Below are 21,403 nucleotides of genomic sequence, written 5' to 3' on the forward strand. Positions count from 1 at the left end.
TTAAAGTGAACCTTCAGGCTGGTTGCACAGTGGGACGTTACAGGCGCACGTTAGAGCAGCCTGTAACGCACCCCACCGCACGGCAATGAAAAATCAATGGGCTGTTCACAGTGCCCACGTTGCGTTACAGTGTAACGCTGCGCCATAAGACAACGTACTGCATGCAGTACTTTGTAAGCGGCAGAGCCGCGTTAGACTGTTTGCACATGCTCAGTAACGTTGGGGAGGAGCGGAGAGTGGCCAGGCACATGGCTAATTAATATTCACTGCACTCAGTGACGTGCAGTGTTTACTTCCTGGAGCGGCCACTCTGTGCGGCGATTGGCCGGCAGGACCACGTGATGCCGCATGCGTCCAAGAGTGCGCATCACGGCATCACGGACGCCAGAGTGAGCTGCACAACGCGGCTCACTCTGACGTCCAAAGCAGGGAGCACCAGGCGTTGCGTTAGGGGACTTAATGTCCCCTAAAACGCAACATCCTGGTGTGAAACCAGCCTAAGTCTAAAAAAAAATAAAAATTAGTTTTACTCATCTGGGGCTTCCCTCTGCCCCCTGCAGCTGATCGGTGCCCTCGCCGAGTCTCTCCGATCCACCCGTCCCCGCCGGCGACTACTTTTGGTTTTGCCGTCAGGACCCGACAGGCTGGGAACGCGAGTGATTCTTCGCGTTCCCAGCCACAATATCTCCCCCTATGCTGCTATTGTGGCCTTCCTTGCCGTAATAGCAGTATAGGGGGCGATATTGTGGCTGGGAACGCGAAGAATCACTCGCGTTCCCAGCCTGTCGGTTCCTGACGACAAAACCAAAAGTAGTCGCCGGCGGGGACGGGTGGATCGGAGAGACTCGGCGAGGGCACCGATCAGCTGCAGGGGGCTGAGGGAAGCCCCAGGTGAGTAAAACTCATTTTTTTTTTAGACTTAAGTGCCTCTTTAAAGTGGACCCAAATTAAAAATACAAGATTTCAGAAATAAAATCTATTTTCTAAATTATAATAATAAATAGCAGCCTTTTTTCAGCTGCATGATGACAAATATAAAATATTTTACATTTATTGGAGGAACTCCTCCCTTCCTTTCATATTGCCGGGACAGAATCCGGCAGACTGGTTTAGTAGATGGTCTCCAGCAATGGAGGAATTGCTAATGGCTGCCACCTGTATAACCCTAGTAATGAAAAGAGAAGGGTGAAAAGCATGCACTGAAATGCTCATAGGCTTGAAGGAGTGTTTATTTATCTTTGTATGTGTCAGAGCGGTGCAACTAAATATTTAGAATTAAAAATATGTTTGGTTTGGGTCCGCTTTAATGTGGCTTCCCCCGTCCTCTTCAGGCAGCCAGATCCAGCACTGGGACCCCTGATCAGTTCCACACCATAATATACACGAGGCATACATATGGTTTAGCCACTGGATTTAGCCAGTGCTTATATTGCACCTCCAGGTTGCCGTGGATAGTGGGGAATGATGTATTTCAGCTTCCAGCTGTTGTTGGCAGACAAATTACAGGGTCTTTATAGTAATTTGTGCTCCGTCTTCTGACGTCACCCAAATTACCCACTGAGCACTGCTATAGCCATAAATCCTATTACGGCCTGTGGCGGTGGCGGCTGCGCCCAAATCCCCGGAGCTGTTTTTACAGAGCTGCTGCACACATGTAGAGTAGTGGCTCTCTGCTCGGGCAGCGGAAATAGCCGATGCCGATCGGGTCTGCTCGTGAAAACGTTTAATTGCGCGCGAAAATTTGCATTGCGCGCAAACGTATCATAAATAGTTTGCTGAAAAATAAACTTTACAACCAGGATCATAAGTTCCGCTTTATCACATGGAGTAAAAAAAATAATGAGAATGATAAAAAAAAAATAGAAAATGCCACGGAAACTCAAAAACACGTCAGTCGAGAATCAGTGTGATGTGTGTGATTACTCAGTGGTTGGATAGTGTAGTGGTTAAGGGCACCATCTCCAACATAGTAAGGAGTCTTTGGTCAAGACCGCAGGGTGGCCTTCTGAGTGAGCCCTTAGTGGCTGCAGCCCTCAAGCACTTTGAGTCCGACAGGAGATAATCGCTGTACAAATGTAAAAAAATAATAAAATATATATATATATATATATATATATATATATATATATATATATATATATATACAGGGAGTGCAGAATTATTAGGCAAGTTGTATTTTTGAGGAATAATTTTATTATTGAACAACAACCATGTTCTCAATGAATCCAAAAAACTCATTAATATCGAAGCTGAATATTTTTTAAAGTAGTTTTTAGTTTGTTTTTAGTTTTAGCTATTTTAGGGGGGTATCTGTGTGTGCAGGTGACTATTACTGTGCATAATTATTAGGCAACTTAACAAAAAACAAATATATACCCATTTCAATTATTTATTTTTACCAGTGAAACCAATATAACATCTCAACATTCACAAATATACATTTCTGACATTCAAAAACAAAACAAAAACAAAACAGTGACCAATATAGCCACCTTTCTTTGCAAGGACACTCAAAAGCCTGCCAGCCATGGATTCTGTCAGTGTTTTGATCTGTTCACCATCAACATTGCGTGCAGCAGCAACCACAGCCTCCCAGACACTGTTCAGAGAGGTGTACTGTTTTCCCTCCTTGTAAATCTCATATTTTATGATGGACCACAGGTTCTCAATGGGGTTCAGATCAGGTGAACAAGGAGGCCATGTCATTAGTTTTTCTTCTTTTTGTTATAAACTGTTCTTATCACCTTGCTTCGACACCATCGTCTCACAGACTGTGAGATCACTTGACTCTCCACACAGCAAACAGGATATAGACTTGCTCAGGCTTCTTTCAATGTTTCCGTTATTTATTCAAGTCACAGGAATACAGATAGATACATTCATCATATCCTAGCCATGCCAATCTTCATGTTGCGTTATAAGCTCATGATTAGACTCCCTCTTGAAGTCAATCAGGTACCTTCTTCCTAACTACGTTACACTAAACTACCTATGTACAGCAAACATTATATCAGATTACATAAAGGAATAACATGCTTAGAGGTCCAAGTCGGCCTTGCGAGCTAGTGCGGAAGGAAGAAGCAGAAGTGAGTTCTCCATTGCTCGCTCCAGATTTAATACCGGCTAGGAAAGAGTTAAATATGACATCATCTTCGCCACCCCCTAAATAAGTCTATTGGTGGACTTACTTGTGGTGTCATCATACACACCTACTCGATTAATAATCGATGAGGCACTTGACCCAGATGCGGGAATGTGAATGTTTAGTAAATATGGCCAATGTTTACTGTTCCTGTCCTGTAAGTGGAGGTCAGAGTAAACCGATGGCCTTCTCTTAGGAACATGTTCTCAGTATCTGCGTGTATCTTCTGCTACACGCAGACCCTGAGATGCCTCTGTCTATTTTAAAGGCATACACTGCGGACAAGCCTTTTACATAAAACTCAGGCCAAGTAACTGAGGCCTACTTAAATTATAACAATCCCCCCTAAAACGGCTTGACCCGCAGATTCCAGCGTCTGAACCTCCCAGTACCTGGTTTCTTTCTTGTATGTTTCACTTTTCGATGTTCGTGCTCACACAACTTCTCTGCTCTAGGCGGTTACCCCTGGAAGAGAGAGAGCAAGACCTCTTGGTCTTCCTGTAACCAGGCTCTCTGGGGAGGCCCTACTTCTAAGTCCCTCAATACCACATGCTCAGCATTTGCGTCACTTGCGTATCACTCACAAACTTGCATGACCACAGAAAAGTGAAAGTCGTTTGGTTGTTACAAAACGGAGCAGTGCCCGGTGCCTTCTAAAAGAGCGCCTTTATACAATCAGCTCCTAGGTACTACTAAACCTATACCCGTAACCCTGTAGATCCCTTAATTTAAACTATTGGTTCCGGAGATTGTTTATGAGGCACCAATCTCTGGACCGGTTAATTTATTTTACGTAATTTTAACCCGCAACCTCACCTGGATAATGATGCCTAAAGTTGTCATCCCCATCCAGACGACCAGTGGGTGTAGAAAGAACTTTGGAACTGCAGATGCCCCGTCCGAGTGTCCCTGGAACATCACCGGAACCTTTGTCCACCAGGGCAGACTGGAACTCACCTGCTCATTTTTGTGTTCTACCTCGTTAAGATCACCTGTATCATGGTGAAATCTTACCTCTAACTTAGTGTACTGTTTGTTTAACCTTTGTAACAAAATGTGGTCGTCTTGGATCAAACCCTGTTCCCCTTCGTCCCATGTCGTGTTCTCTTTCAGGACGGGAACTACTCGTGAAACTTTGACCTTTAGAGTTCTCTTAACAATTTGAGAAACAACGTCATCCAGCCTGGATGACAGGATCCATATGGGATCTCCACTCACACAATATGTTCCCCTTGGAAACTCCCCCTTATCGGAACAATTATGAGAATATACCTTGAATGTATCACTAGACCTTATGTTAAAAAACCAAACCTTTCCTTCAGCCACCGGAACTATCGGTTGGGCTTCAGGGTGGATCTTTTGAATGGTAGCCTCGCCTTCTGCGTTATTGAGCCTGCAGGCTTCTTCACTAAATTTGGCTTGCCCCGGCCAACGCAGATACTTCTGCAAGAATTGCCCGCATGAGGACAACTCTACTTGCTTCACCTCCCCGTCTAGCACCAAAAAAGGTTGACCTCTCAGGTCCTGGTGTAAGACACGGGTTGAGGTGGGAACTAAGGAAGTAGCGGTGCCTAAAGGAATGTTGCACCGTTTCCATTTGTTCACCCAAACATCTCGAAGCTGCCATGCAAAAGATCCTTCTCCAGAAAAATTAATATACCTCCCCTTGTCCAATCTCTCGCTGACAAAATATGTCCCCAGCTGTCCTGATTGGACCTCTTCCCCCCCTTACGTCCTGAGGCACAATATGTACCTGAGGTCGGGAAGACTGTACTCTCTGCAATCTTTCGATTAAGAGTACCTCTTCACTTACCCAACTATCATGAGGATAAGCTGCTGCATATGGACTGTGTAATATCGTCCCCTGTTGTGACCCGTGTGGTGTGAATGGGGTTCCCTGTGTGGGCTTTCCCTCCCCCGGGACCGCTCTCCCCACCCTCTTTGTCACCTGGAAATGTGGCTTGATCTCGATTGTTACTTCTTGTTTCGAGAACCACCCACCCTTGGCTTTCCAGCCTTTACGTGTGTATAGTTGTTTCAGAGGCACTCTCTGTTGGTAGCTCCAGAGTGTGATGTTGTCCCCTGCGTCTCTCTGGTAAGAGAATTGACGCCTCCTGCTTGTTCCTCTCCAATCTGGAACCATCTCACTCTGCATAACCAAGACAAGGTACCCCTGAATCACACACTCCACCTTTTGCATGTACCCATTATACTGCAATGTATCTTTTAACAAACCTTTGGATCGGTGCATTGATTCTGGGAGTGTGGCATTCAATAGCAGATTTACACTGCCATTAAATTCCCACTGCCCGCACACTTGACCCTTCAGACCTTTCACCCACCTTGTGCCATGAAATTTGCTTTCTCCTGGCACAAGTGCTCTTTTCCTCCGTCCCTGCATGGTCCATCTGTGCCAAGCGGAGGGAGGTGTGAAAGGATCAGTACCTTTGTCACCCAACATTAACATGCTTGGGCCTTGCATTCTCATTAACCCCTTATTATACATGAGAATGTCCTCTCTTCGTTCTCCTAGGACGGAATGGCAACCTAGGATCACCATCAGCATGGTACACTTCATTATAAAAGCACCACCCTGGGAAAGAAAAACATTAGCACTTTGCATTATGCTTTGCTCCGACAGTTTTGTTAGTCTCTTTCCGATTTCAGGAATCTCGTGGTTTAGTCTCTTTCCAATTTCAGGAATCTCGTGTTTTAGTCTCTTTCCGATTTCAGGAATCTCGTGTTCCTCCAAGCTTAGATTGGCATCTGGAACCTTTCGCTTATCCGACTGACATCTCCATCTTTGCTGCCAGCACTGCAGCTGTCTCAATTCCATATTGCCAAACACCTGAAATCGAAATACAAACAAATCAATTCTTATTAATGATTTGGGATTCGCCCTGCGGCTTGTACTCTTTACACTTTAAATTGATCAATATATATCGTAATTGATCTCGTTGCTTTATGGTTCTCCTGAACTCTGTTTACTCTTATTGGTAGATTGGAGTTAAACTTCAACCCCCTACCTCAGTACTATCCTCAGTACTTACCTGTTTAAAATATGCTCCCGCGGACTTCACCTATGGAAGCTCGCTTCACCTTTGGAAGCTCTCACCCCATTGCAGCTCACTCCACATCCCCCCTTATCTGTCCATGCGCGGCCGTCGCATGCACAGATTACGGATGCCACACCTGTTGCTGCTTTGCAGGTGAGCCTGCAATGCTCTTACTCATTATCGCATTTACTTATCTAGAACTTCATCGCGATACCAGCTCTGCTAGAAGTTCTGTGTGTTGTACCCTCTGATCAATGTTTGCCGTGCCACCACCTAAACTACCAAAAAAACTGGCTGCCTCCCTGTAGGAAGGAGCACTTTACACTTAAACTACACAGGGTGCAGGGCTAAGCATACCAGCGTCACATGCCTGTATGCAGATCCCTGAATGCCCACTTGGTAGGTAGTCACATGGCAAACACCGTACTGATACACTGTCACTCTGTACATGGCAATTCTATCATCTGTATAATTGCCCCAAGAACTGCTGTCAGTCCCTGTTCTTTGTGCTACAATTGATAAGAGCTGGAAAAAACATATTTGACCAATCAGTGGACGAAAAAAAACGCACAAAAAAACAGCCCCAGCCCAGCATAGACCTCTCAGTCCAGCTCTGGCCCTGTCCACGACAAAACCGGAAAAAAACGTTACCGCTCTGCAGAAGCGGCGACGGAAACCCGAATTGGTCAACTCCCTTTTTTCCAACTCCTGCACCCCCTTTGATGCGCTGTCCCCCTTTCCTTCTATTGGGAACTCATGCTGCACCACCCATTAAGGTGCCTCACTTACAGGAATAATCCCATAAGCAACACAGTACAGACCCATTTCCGATCTGTACTGCTCCGTGTGTCCCTGCACCGAGCTGGGAAACACTTCCTATTCTGGCATTCCTGTCCATGGACTCTGGGAAAAACTCTGGGGAAATACTTTGAGAACCGAGACACACAGGAGAACGTCTCTGTATTTCTACCCCCCTTCCTTTCAGCTGCTCTGCCCGGAGCCGCGAGCACAGCCTGACGTGACGTGGATCCCCCCAGCCCCTCCTCCCCCCTGCCATGACGTGTGGGGGCCATGACTCACGGGGGCGGGCTCTCTCCACTGCCGCCATTTTGAGTCCTGGACTGCCAGCCAAGATGGCTGCTCCCATAGCAGCCTCTCGTTCCTATAGACCTAGGAGAGAGAACAAAATACAAACAAACATTTTTTTTTTTTTTTTATGCCTAGTCACACACAGCATCTATCCACAGTGCACAAAAATCAGCCTCAGCATTCCTTCACGTCTCAGCTGTAATCCGACCTGCAATCAGACATACGGATCCCCAGAGACGTAGGAATCTTTCTCACTCTATCACAGACATAACTAAGAACCGCCCGAGCGAGCTATACGACTCCAAACCACTGTAACTGTTTTAACTGTTAACATCCCAGCTCGAACTTCAACACAATACAGACATTGAAAAAACATGTTAGCAGCAGCACCGACTGGAAATGCGAGAAACGTGCAGAACATCTCACAAACAGAAAGACACTCGCTTTCCTCCTCTCTCCCCTCTCTCCCCCCCATCCAGCCCCAACAGACTGAAGCACCGCTGGCTTATCTCCTGCTGCGGGGGACCCCCCCCTTCTTTTTCCCAGCCTCTGTAGAGACGGGGAGAGAAGAGAAGAGAAAAAAACTTCTTGCCAGCACAAACATGCCTGAGACAAATGCAGAGATAACCACTCCGTAAATATACAACACAGGAAGCTTGAATCTGAAGAGGGAGAAAAAAAAAAAAAAAAAAAACCAAGCACATAAACCAGACTCCCCCCTCCCACCATGCATGGGAGAGATGAGAAGCCCGCAGCCACCATGCTGCACTTAACACAGAATGTACACATTAACACATTAACCTCTCCTTGTTATAATACCCAAATACAACACAGATAAGGCCATACAACAACGTAAACAAACTTGCCTGAGCAGCAGATTCTTCGCAATTCACCAGCATTCCGCAACTTTTCCCACGAAACCTCTGTGGACACCGGAACGTCAGTGGGGGGCATCCACCTTCCCCCACAGCGGATCAATCTCCAGCGGCAGTTGCGAGCAGCCGTAGCCTCGGAGAGTTCCTTCTGACTCAGGTTTTTAGGCTTGTAACTGTGTGCACATGCAGTTACAGTGTAACGTCCAAGAGTTTCGCCGCTGATTTTTCGAATCGCTGCCGTGTGCTTGACTCCCGCACACTTCCCACACCACTTATCAGTATCAGCTTGATAAGCTTTACCGTCTGCGTCCGTCTATTCCGCTTGTCTTGCTGTGGAATATCCTGAAAACTTCTTTTTCGGCCCCGGCCCGTCCACCTGTTTTGCTAAACAGGGAAGGGTTTAACGGCACCACTGTTATAAACTGTTCTTATCACCTTGCTTCGACACCATCGTCTCACAGACTGTGAGATCACTTGACTCTCCACACAGCAAACAGGATATAGACTTGCTCAGGCTTCTTTCAATGTTTCCGTTATTTATTCAAGTCACAGGAATACAGATAGATACATTCATCATATCCTAGCCATGCCAATCTTCATGTTGCGTTATAAGCTCATGATTAGACTCCCTCTTGAAGTCAATCAGGTACCTTCTTCCTAACTACGTTACACTAAACTACCTATGTACAGCAAACATTATATCAGATTACATAAAGGAATAACATGCTTAGAGGTCCAAGTCGGCCTTGCGAGCTAGTGCGGAAGGAAGAAGCAGAAGTGAGTTCTCCATTGCTCGCTCCAGATTTAATACCGGCTAGGAAAGAGTTAAATATGACATCATCTTCGCCACCCCCTAAATAAGTCTATTGGTGGACTCACTTGTGGTGTCATCATACACACCTACTCGATTAATAATCGATGAGGCACTTGACCCAGATGCGGGAATGTGAATGTTTAGTAAATATGGCCAATGTTTACTGTTCCTGTCCTGTAAGTGGAGGTCAGAGTAAACCGATGGCCTTCTCTTAGGAACATGTTCTCAGTATCTGCGTGTATCTTCTGCTACACGCAGACCCTGAGATGCCTCTGTCTATTTTAAAGGCATACACTGCGGACAAGCCTTTTACATAAAACTCAGGCCAAGTAACTGAGGCCTACTTAAATTATAACACTTTTATACCCTTTCTTGCCAGCCACGCTGTGGAGTACTTGGACGCGTGTGATGGAGCATTGTCCTGCATGAAAATCATGTTTTTCTTGAAGGATGTAGACTTCTTCCTGTACCACTGCTTGAAGAAGGTGTCTTCCAGAAACTGGCAGTAGGACTGGGAGTTGAGCTTGACTCCATCCTCAACCCGAAAAGGCCCCACAAGCTTATCTTTGATGATACCAGCCCAAACCAGTACTCCACCTCCACCTTGCTGGCGTCTGAGTCAGACTGGAGCTCTCTGCCCTTTACCAATCCATCCATCTGGCCCATCAAGAATCACTCTCATTTCATCAGTCCATAAAACCTTAGAAAAATCAGTCTTGAGATATTTCTTGGCCCAGTCTTGACGTTTCAACTTGTGTGTCTTGTTCAGTGGTGGTCGTCTTTCAGCCTTTCTTACCTTGGCCATGTCTCTGAGTATTGCACACCTTGTGCTTTTGGGCACTCCAGTGATGTTGCAGCTCTGAAATATGGCCAAACTGGTGGCAAGTGGCATCTTGGCAGCTGCACGCTTGACTTTTCTCAGTTCATGGGCAGTTATTTTGCGCCTTGGTTTTTCCACACGCTTCTTGTGACCCTGTTGACTATTTTGAATTAAACGCTTGATTGTTCGAGGATCACGCTTCAGAAGCTTTGCAATTTTAAGAGTGCTGCATCCCTCTGCAAGATATCTCACTATTTTTGACTTTTCTGAGCCTGTCAAGTCCTTCTTTTGACCCATTTTGCCAAAGGAAAGGAAGTTGCCTAATAATTATGCACACCTGATATAGAGTGTTGATGTCATTAGACCACACCCCTTCTCATTACAGAGATGCACATCACCTAATATGCTTAATTGGTAGTAGGCTTTCGAGCCTATACAGCTTGGAGTAAAACAACACGCATAAAGAGGATGATGTGGTCAAAATACTCATTTGCCTAATAATTCTGCACTCCCTGTGTATATATATATATATATATATATATATATATATATATATATATATATATATATATATATATATATTGGATGCAGAGAGGAATGGGAAGGCTTTAAAGGATACCAGATGTCAAAAAATGCTAATATGTAGTGGGTGGGGGAGTAAGAGCTTATACTTACCTCTTCTTCTGTTCTGCTGAGTCAGCCGCCGTTCTCCACAAGTCAGACGACTCTCCTGACTTGTCTTCCGGGCATACTGCACCGCGCATGCGCAGTATGTCCTTTCTGCTTCCCCGTGGCCGTGCATAATGACGCCTGCTACGTGAAGACCGGGAAGGATTTCAGGGGAACGGCGGCTGACTCAGCGGAACAGAAGGAGAGGTAAGTATAAGCTCTTACTCCCCCACCCACTACATATTACAGTTGTTTGGCATCTGGTATGCTTTAAAGTGTACACGAGGTGATATGTGACATGATGAGATAAACATGTGTATGTACAGTACAAAACATGTAATAACCAGGCTGTTTTACTTGTTTTATTTTGCTGCCTGAAAGAGTTAATTTCTAGGCATACAAAAGAAAACACAGAGAGCCTAATATAGTGTAGTAAGTACTGGTAACAGGGTATAATGGGATAGAGAGAAAAGAATACTCACAAACCAGGGTCACCTCCAAGGCAACCACTGTGTAGGCAGGTGAGGAGATTAGACCTGTCCTCACTCAGGGATAAGAGGCCACTCTCTGTAGATCGGAAAATGCAGGTGGGTCACCCCTCCACCAATGGTGGACACAAGACTTGTATAGAGAAAACACAGGCGCCAATAGAATAAAAATGACTAAAAAGTTTAAAAAGTACTTGGAAGGCAGTGGTGGACTTACCTTCTATAAGCAGACACAGGACTGTCAATTTAAAGTGACACAAATTTATTGATCTACTCTCCCAATATTAGTTACAACGTGTTTTGCAGGTATAATCCACTTCATCAGGCAATGAACATGAGTATAAAATTGTAAATCAGAGACAAAAATGGGTACATCAGAAACTGATACTGTACACTGTTGGTTGTAACATCACAATGAACATCAATCGCTGATTGGAGGATAGGGACTCTGGAGGGGACCGGCGCTATGGAGGAGGCAGGGGAGCTGCAGACTGACACTTCACATGTAAACAGCCGGCTGGCGACAGCGCCAGCACGGCAATTGATTTATGGGGGACAGCAGAACGCATGGGGGGGGGGGGGACAGTATAGCAACAGAGGCTGGGTATTATATGCACAGCCAGCCTCTGTATGCTAATTGGATTCTTAGAATCCACCTCGGGTTCTCGTTAAGAAATATCCAGTGATATATTTAGATTGAAAAATCGTGTTTGTTATTACTGTGTTTCATTTGTTGCCATCTAGTGGCCATTTAATAAATGACTTCTAGCTTCTGTTTTTTTTTTTTTTTTTTTTTTTGTATATGTTACGGCCAGAACCCGAAGTGTGGCCACTTCGCGTTCTGGCCAGCCACTTTGGGTTCTGGCCGGCCAATGTGCGAAGTTGCCGCAGCGCAGCGGCCAATGTTAGAAATGTAATGTTTACACTTATTTTACGACCGTCTTGCTGCGGCCAAATGTATTAAAAGTTGCTTAATTTAATTAAATATAGCCGGTGGCAATGTGATAGATGAAGCCGCCGGCTTTCGCACTGCCTCCTCCCCCCCCGACCCCCCCTGCCTCTCTCCTCTCCCTGCCTTCCATACAATACGGAGCCGCCGGGAGAGTCGTTCGTCGCGGCAGGGGAAGCAGAGCGGGGAGGCTGCAGACATTGCTTCTGCCAGCACCCGCTCTGCAGGAACGGCAGGATACGTGTCCCCGCCCGGCTGCTCCGTATGTCGTATAGGAGGCAGGGAGAGGAGAGAGGCGGGGGGGAGGAGGAGAGGAGGAGGAGGAGGCAGTGCGAAAGCCGGCGGCTTCATCTATCACATTGCCGCCGGCTATATTTAATTAAATTAAGCAACTTTTAATACATTTGGCTGCAGCGAGATGGCCGTAAAATAAGTGTAAACATTACATTTCTAACATTGGCCGCTGCGCTGCGGCCACTTCGCACATTGGCCGGCCAGAACCCGAAGTGGCCACACTTCGGGTTCTGGCCGTAACATATATAATGAATGGATAGTAGGTAAACTATATTGTGTTGAATTACCTTGATTGGGATTAATGTTTCTCAGGAAATTAGCAAAGGATGTTAGTTGGTAAAAGGCTTGTTGACCAAAAATTTTTAAAACAGTGTAATAAAACCAGAGGTTACTATGTACAGGTAGGTATATATATATATATATATATATATATATATATATATATATATATATATATATATATATATATATATATATATATATATATATATATACACACAAAAACATGTTGACATATACAGTCATTAGTGTTTTTCCAAAACCTGCAGGCTTATTTGTGGTTAGTTGCAAAACGTGGTTAGTTGCAAATAACGTACTCTGCAAATCTGCAGTAAACAAGTCCTGTAGCTAGGTAACGTCCTCCCTCACTCAGCGCTGGTATTCTGTGCTGAGGGGGAGCGGCCGGCTCGAAGTGCAGTCAGTCATGTGGGCTGTCATGTGGTGACGCCCACATGACGTATTACAGTATACCGAGCGACGATGTGCGCTCCCAGGGCTGTAATCCAGGCAGAGGAGTTTTAAAGCGGCGATTCTAATCGTCATGAGCTAAGGCGACCCTTGCCCGGGTGGGGGCCACTAATCATAGCTGGATTAACATGACAGAGGGTCTATAAATAGCAAGGGAGGCACTAATCGTCTGCCCTGAGGTCTGACATTCAGCTAAGGTAATTAACTTTTTTTTTTTTGCTTCGGCTCGTAAGTCCTTTAAAAAAAGGTCATTTTTAGGAGAAGAAGGATAAATATAATGGTTTATCTCATCAGTTTATTTTCACCTCAGGTTCACTTAAAGTACCCCTGACCCGGTTTCCCCTCTCCTTAAACTTTTAATAGTATTTTACTATTGGTGCTGTGAGTAAGTCCCATCACCATGCTTCCCCCTCCAGTACCCCCTGTGGACCCTGTTCTGCTCAGCCATCCTCTTCGACTGAAGCAGAATGTCGATTATGAGCGAGGGGGAAGTGACTGTTCTTCCTCCCCGATGTGCATCCTTAACTCCACCCCCTCCACCGGCCGCTTTAGATCTGTATATGTTTTATTGCACACAGCGCACAGGGGAGCTGCGCTGTGTGGGGGCTTGTGATAATTGAGGTCAGATATCCTTCCGACCTCAATTATCACAAGCCCACACACAGCGCAGCTCTCCTGCATGCTGTGTGCATTAAAGCATATACAGATTTAAAGCGGCAGGTGGAGAGGGCGGAGTTAAGGGCACACAGCGGGGAGTAAGAACGGTCACTTCCTACCTGCTAATAATAGTTGCTAGAACGGGGCCACAGGGGGTGCTGGAGGGGGGATGATTGTGCTGTGACGAAGTCACAACACCAGCAATAAAACAATTTTAACTTTAAGACAAACTTTAAAACAATTAACTTTAATTTTAAGAATTTAACAGCAGGTCAGGGGTACTTTAAAGGGATCCTTCCCTCCTCTTAGGTGAGTATCTAACTTTTTTTTTTAACAGGGTACAGTTTTCCTATTAAGGAATCCCAAGTAACAGGAATTGGTGCTGAGTCATTGTTATATTGCCAATACTCTTCTAATGGGCCGACAACCTTGGTAAGCCATAGGGAAGGAGGAGGGGCATGCTTTATTTTATTAAAAACTAGCTGATGGCCCAGCGTTGCCCGTGTATGTATTTGTCTGGTGTTGGCCCCGCCCACTTTTTCTAACCATAACACACAATTACTCAATTACTTTGGGGCCCTCATTTTGCCGCTGGAATGCGGCGTTTCAGCACTGCTAATATTGCTTAACATAAATAACAGGTAAAAAGAAGTATTTTAATTTGCTTCAGACTCTCTTTAATGACCTAATTTGTGAGCTTTGCGCACTTTGGCATCAATAATTTGCATTGAAATGAAACAAATCTAATTGGCTGTGGCTCCACCCCCTTTTTCTGAATTTGAACCAAAGTCACCCAATGATGAACTGTACCAGGAATGAGGCCTGTGCCATTAACAGTGCAAGAATGGCAGCAATTACATATTCCCCTTGAAAATCAATAGGTGAATTTTGATTGGCTTTTGTAGGCTCCACTTACTTTTCTGAATATTAATCGCAGTCACCCAGTGACCAACTGTGCAAAGTATGAGAGCCCTGCCATGAACAGTGTGAATCTGGCCACTAACGGTCCAATTTCTAGCGAAAAATCGTTCGAGCGATCAGAAATTCTGATCGGATTGGTTGTAAATAATCTCCATTGGTGGACACAATCGATTATGAACGAGTGAAAAAAATGTCGCCCGAATGAATTTTCGTCGAACGAAAATTTGGATTTTCTTGGTGGTCGTGATAGATGGGAAGCAATGATTGGTTAGTTGATGGTGTAGTGAACGATTTTTCGTCCGATCAGAATTTCTGACCACTCGAACGATTTTTCGCTAGAAATTGGACCGTTAGTGGCCAGCTAAGAAGGACTGCAGTCTACATTTTCCCAGTGATATTTGTATTTGTCTTCGCCCACTTTTTGGTTATGGGGATAAAAAGTAACCTAGGAAATGTACTACAGTATGGGTGTGCCAAATTTCATTGCGTGATTGAGTAACAAACATCCAAACTTTCACATTTATAATATTAGTAGGATTATTAATATTTCATTTATTTATTTTCTGTCTGAACTCGATGGACGGAAGTCTTTTTTTCAACCAAATTAACTATGTAACTTTTTATAATCAGTGTGCCAAATTTCAGTCAAGCCCGTTCAGCCATTGTTGCGTGATTGAGTAGCAATCATCCAAACTTTCCCATGTATAACATTAGTGAGATGATGAAACAACAACCATTTATTTTTGTAAATAAATGAAAAAATTAATTCTGGGAATGTTTTTATAAGGTTTTCCCTGACAAAATGTGTATATGTATCTCTGATGCCCCCCCCCCCTATTAAATTCTGTTTGTGAAACACAACAGAATTTTAGTTTCACTTTCCCCTCAGCCTGTGTCACTGTGCAACCTCTGCAGCCACCCTCTGCCTGGCAACTGCTGATCACCTGCTTACTCATTTTTCTATTGGCTGATCACAGAGTTACTGACTCGCTGTGTCATTTCTGGGAAGCCGTTCTGAAGTTCATGGTGGTGTTTCTGGATCTCTCCTGTAAGATGGAGATGACCCCCCTCATCCTGCTTATTCTGGGGGTGTCAGGCCTGCATGCTGGTGAGTAGAGGGGCTTTCTGCTGTATGTATGTTCTTATAGACTGACCAGCTACAATGTAAAGCACCACTGGAAGGTAGTGTGAATAACAATGATTATCTAGTTGAGATGGTGGGATATATTAGGCAGCAAGATAACAGTCGTATTTTGAAAACTACAGTAGAGACTCAGGGAAAGAGAACACAGGATGATACAAGAGTCTACCAAGTGCTGTATTGTAAATCCTGGATTTGTGGTACAAAAATTATACTCATATAGGCTGTAACCCAGAATGTAGCTTGTGGGGATACCCGTCACCCAGTCCTGTCCCTGTTACTGTTCCTGGTTGCTCTCCCTACAAACAGTAAGTGGGGTGAGAACTTCTATACTAATATAGTATACCCACTGGAGCAGGGATTACAGAGGTGCCCAGAGGGGGGTTAAAACAGTTAAAGTAAGCCTGTAAGAAAGAGGTGCTCCTCGGGAGGGGGGGGGGGGGGGGGGGTACTTACCGCAGGACAGGGAAGGCTCTGGAACTTAATGTGGCTTCCCCCGTCCTCTTTAGGCAGCCAGATCCAGCACTGGGACCCCTGATCAATGCCACACCATAATATCTATGAGGCATACATAAGGTTTAGCCACTGGATTTAGCCTTCTACTGCACAACTCCCGGCAGTGCTTATATTCCACCTCCAGGTTGCCGTGGATAGTGGGGAATGATGTATTTTGGCTTCCAGCTGTTGTTGGCAGATGAATTACAGGGTCTTTATAGTAATTTGTGCTCCATCTTCTGACGTCACCCAAATTACCCACTGAGTGTTGCTATAGCCGTAAATCCTACTACGGCCTGTGGCGGTGCCGGGTGCACCCAAATCCCCGGAGCTGTTTTTACAGCGCTCGTCTACAAGAGTTGCTGTGCACATGTAGAGTAGTGGCTCTCTGATCGGGCAGCGGAAATAGCCGAGGCCGATCGGGTCTGCTTTACTGCGCAGGCGGCTCATACCTGTGCAGTACCGGCCCCAGTCAGGCTTGGCTATTTCCGCTGCCCAAGCCCCTTTGCTTGCTGACAGGCTCTGACAAGGAGATCTTTGGGGGTCGCAGCGCTGGATCCTCTCTACTGAGCAGGACGGGGGAAGCCTCTTTAGGATCCAGAGGCTTCTCCCTTCCGAGGTAAGTACCCCCAGGGGCTCTTTTTTCATGGGATGAACTGACTTCCTTAGCTATTATGTCTGAAAATTGGTGCAATCAGGGTCGGACTGGGACACTGGGGGCCCACCAAAGAAATTTCAACCTGGGGCCCACACATCCCATGATTGCGGTGAAAAAAGGGCGTGACCATGCACCAGAAGGTGGGCGTGGTCATGATGTATTATGGACAGGGCCAAATGTACATGATCTTAGCAGCATTGTAATTCAGAGACACTGCTGCCCAGCAAAACTTTGCATAGAGTCCCCTCCTTCAATATAAAGTAATGTCCTTCTTTGCAGAGGTTGCGACCGCAGAGGTTGCGACCGCATTGGGGCCCTTGGGCCAAAGGGGCCCCGAAGGGCCCTCCCTCAACTACAGTATTACCTCTCTATTGGTCCTGTGCTCATAATAATTACTTCTGTAGATACTTTGAACAGTGGTAATCATTAACAAGCTATTTCCCATCCCTTTCTTGCACCTCTGACACTGTAATTGCCATTGGCAGGTTTTGGTGCGTCATATCAATTGTTTTGTATAGAGTGCTTGGGGGGCCCCATTGTAAAACTTGCATCGAGGCCCACAGCTCCTTAGCTACGCCACTGCTCTCAGTATGAGTGATTACAGCACTGAGAAGAGAATTTTTGTGCTGCAGGCAGCAATTGGAGCTCTGTCAGACAAGAAGGGGGGGCCCACCAGAGACCTGGAGGCGGGGCCCACCGAGGGAAAAAACTGTACTACTGTGGCCCAGTCCGACCCTGGGTGCAATACCATGATGATGCATTGTACATACATCAACAGAATTTACATACAGACATATAATATAACCATGAAAGACAATTTAAAGTGAAACTTAAGTGAACTATAAAAAATGAGATTTACTCACCTGGGGCTTCCCTCAGCCCCCAGCAGCCGATCGGTGCCCTCGCAGCCCCGCTCTGACGCTCCAGGACCCGCCGGCGAACACTTCCGGTTTGGCCGTCACCGGCCGACAGGCATGGGAACGCGAGTGATTCTTTGTGTTCCCAGCCTGTATAACGCCCCCTATGCTGCTATTGCGACCAGGAGGCCGCAATAGCAGCATAGGGGGCGATATACAGGCTGGGAACGCGAACAATCACTCGCGTTCCCATGCCTGTCGGCCGGTGACGGCCAAACCGGAAGTGTTCGCCGGCGGGTCCTGGAGCGTCAGAGCGGGGCTGCGAGGGCACCGATCGGCTGCTGGGGGCTGAGGGAAGCCCCAGGTGAGTAAATCTCATTTTTTATAGTTGACTTAAGTTTCCCTTTAAATGAATCAACAATGCAAAAAAAAAAGATAAGATAATTCCAGGCGAGAATTTACACTTCTACCAAGTAAAATGCATCAAAAGAGTGAAGACAGCATACTCTTAAAGTAACACTATCGATTAACATGTTTTTTTTAATTTAAATGAGAATAGTTTGGGAAGTTCTGTTAAGTACCCGTGTATACATTTCATTGCTAATCTTTGTTTACAGTTATGAAAGGGGGGGGGGGGGATTGCCACACACTGCACCTGTTAACCCTGTGTGTGAGATAAGTCTCACTAGCTTAACTGCAGCTGCCTGTGTCTCACTGAATGAGCTGTCTGCACAGAGAGCAGAGGAAATGTATCTTGTTTGCAGTGGCGTAGATAAGGAGCTATGGGTCCCAGTGCAGTTTTTACATGGGGCCCCCTCAAGCACTCTATCCAGAACAATTGATTTTGAACACCAAAACCTGCCGAGGACAGCCACAGTGTCAGAGACATGTAATCAGGAACGAAGAACAGTTTGTTAAGTATTATCACTATTCAAAGCATCTATAGAGGTGACAATTACTAAAATAGCATAATGAAGGTAATAAAATAACACAATTGAAGAGCTAATACAGTGGCTGAAGGAGGGCCCCTCTGGTCCAGGGATCCCAGTGTGGTCGCAACCTCTGCACCCCCTATTGCTATACTTGTTTGTAATTGTGTGTGAAACGTGACACTCAAGGCTTTTCATAAAACTCTGCAGTCTGACATGATCCTGATTGTAAACTTCCTGCAAAGAACAGTGTAATATTGAATTAGATACTCACCTCTGCAAATGAATCATTCCGTACAGCTGAAATCTACACACAATGTATTAAAGCTTTTGCATCTGATATTTAACATGGAAAGTAGGAAAATGTTTACACAGCTACTTAGCCATTATTTGTACATTGTTATTATAGAACACTTGGTCTGATAGTGTTCCTTTAGTAAAAAAAAAAAAAAATCTATAAGGTAAAATAATGTGGAGGGTAATGTATATTGTAAATACTGTTTGGTTGAGATATTCCAATAAACTTGTGCAATAGAGGCCCAGTGAGTGACCTCCTTATTGGGTGGAAGAGACCTGTGTACATGGAGTTTGGACCTATAAATAAATAAATAAATGTTGCTTTAAAGAGATATATCATAAATACAGTATACCATAAGTATACCATAAGTACCGGTTGGCCTGCGGGATCTGCCCAGAAGCGTACCGCTTCGCGCTACGTCAGAGGGAACTGCCGCTGGAGTAACTTCCGCCCGGAGACCCAAGGCCTGAGCAATTGATAGTGGAGCCGCTGATCCAGGAAGTAGGATCCGGACACAGCGTGCAGTGTGTCTGTGACGGCGTCTCCGCAGCACGGACGGTGTTTCTGTGGATGAACCGAGTGATAAGAGCCTACTACACGACAAAGTCTTCTGGCCACAGTTCTTGACCCCATCGATATCCAGGAGTGGTGAGTGAGTGCCCCGCTTTCTTCTCTTTTGTGAAATGAGTGACTTGGAGAGTCTGTCTGCATCTGTTGCGGTTGAGCACCCTGAGCCACCTGGAGGTTCAAGTATGGAAGCAGATGCTTCATTGGATGAGGACAATATTGATGTGATTATCGAAGGGGTCTCATCTTTGTTATCAGCACGGGAGGCAATGGTGGATCTGTTGCCTGCTGGTAATTCGGTTGTTACAGAGTACAAGTTCTGTAGTACCAAAATTCTGGAAAAGATCTTGTATGACCTGTCTGAGCAAGAGGTCAAGTTGTACTGGACTGTACAAACTCTCTCTAGATACAAAGAGCTTCAGTATACTACTAGGGGCTTTCGTAAATATTCTGAACCTGCACAGTACCAAGACGATCCAGTGTTTATGAAAGAATGGCATGAGGAGCATGTTCGCCACTCCCAAAGGAAAATGGAAATTGTGTTGTCACGAACTGAGTTAGAGTATCATCAGGTGGTGGAAAAATTGAGTATACTTAAAACAGAGTTAAAATCTCGGTTAAGTGAATCCCGGTTTAAAATCTTAATGGAAAAAATAGAAAAACGTTTACTTCCAATCCAAAATGAAATTCGGGACAGAAAACAAAGAAAGTTCATCCGAGACAAAGAGGACTATTTGGGTAACAAAGTGTTTTGTTGGGGTAAAGGCGCACCAAAAAAGAATTGGCCGAAACCCAAAAAAACGGGCAAACCTGAACACCCCCCCAAACCCAACAAACCCCAGGGTAGACCTCGTCAAGGCCCCAGGGGTGGTGGGTGGACCACAGGTTCAGGGTCAGAGGGAAGTGATGGTGGAGATGAGGCAGCACCCAACAACGGAGAAGGTGGTAGTGGTAGCTTAGGACCCCAGGGGGGCAAAGGGGGCAGTCGCCCTTTAGGCGGAGGCAGAGGAGGGGTAGGGGGAGCAATAGGAGGTCTACCCAAGAAAAGAAAGCAGATTCAATGGAAGGGCCAGGAGTAAAGAATGTACCTAGGATACCGGAATTGTGTGAGGTTAATGAAAAAGATCTAAGAGTGATTCATTTGTCAGAGTTGGAATTGTCAAAAGACTGCCTTACCTTGTTGTCGAAGGGACTTAATTATTGTATTACCAGTGAGTTTGATATCTGCCGATTTGAAGTTGATTTGTTAGAAGCCGTTAGAAAAATAAATGTGCACAAATTCTTTAAGAGCAAGGATGAAGCCAATGTGTCAAATTCCGGAGTGGGCCCTCTGGGCTTCAGCACCAGTGCCATCTTTAATGCCAAGGACGAGGAGACGCTGGAGATCCTAAGGGAACTCCTAGAAGAAGGGGAAGACAAAGGAAGGGAGGGGGAGGAAAGTGAGGAGATGAACGACAGGGGACCAAGGTCCTTTCGCAAGTCCACCTTTAATCCGCCCATTACCCCGGGGAGTCCCATTGATTTATTTCATAAAGGGGTCCTTCATGAAATTAAGGCCTGTATCTACCCCAAAGATAGCATGAATATTACAGAAGGCGAGAAGAGGGCACTTGGTTGGCTGAGGTCCAGGACCGATATTGTTTGCAAACCCGCAGATAAGGGCGGAAATATGGTTATCTTATCCAGGGAAATGTACCTTAGGGAGGCCTATCGACAGTTGCGGGATGAGGCCACCTATAGGGAATTGAAGGCCAGCCCTATAGAAAGGGATAAGACTAGGTTAAGGAATTTGCTGAGAAGGGGTGTGGAACAGGGCCATCTAAGTCGCAAACTAGGGGAGGAACTGTTTGTGGAGAAGCCCAGATTTCCACTCTGGTATTATTTACCAAAGGTGCACAAAACGTTGGAGAGCCCACACGGGAGACCGATTGTCTCCG

At 45.5% G+C, this 21,403-nt stretch overlaps 1 protein-coding gene across 2 annotated transcripts in view; it reads left to right on the forward strand.

Moving 5' to 3' along the window:
- The window catches only part of LOC137528716 (class I histocompatibility antigen, F10 alpha chain-like), a 281,912-nt gene that overhangs the window by 21,368 nt on the left and 239,141 nt on the right, over window positions 1-21,403 (forward strand). The window contains exons 1-2 of one of the 2 annotated variants that reach the window (XM_068250227.1): window positions 12,995-13,140; window positions 15,499-15,629. The exons of the other annotated variant lie outside the window; for it this stretch is intronic. Of the exons in view, the coding sequence (XP_068106328.1) occupies window positions 15,545-15,629 (85 nt within the window). The 5' untranslated portion in view covers window positions 12,995-13,140; window positions 15,499-15,544. Of the gene's footprint in view, window positions 1-12,994; window positions 13,141-15,498; window positions 15,630-21,403 lie in introns of those variants that run through there. 2 annotated transcript variants of the gene reach the window in all.

The sequence above is a fragment of the Hyperolius riggenbachi genome, chromosome 8 (assembly GCF_040937935.1).
Source record: "Hyperolius riggenbachi isolate aHypRig1 chromosome 8, aHypRig1.pri, whole genome shotgun sequence".
NCBI lineage: Eukaryota > Metazoa > Chordata > Amphibia > Anura > Hyperoliidae > Hyperolius > Hyperolius riggenbachi.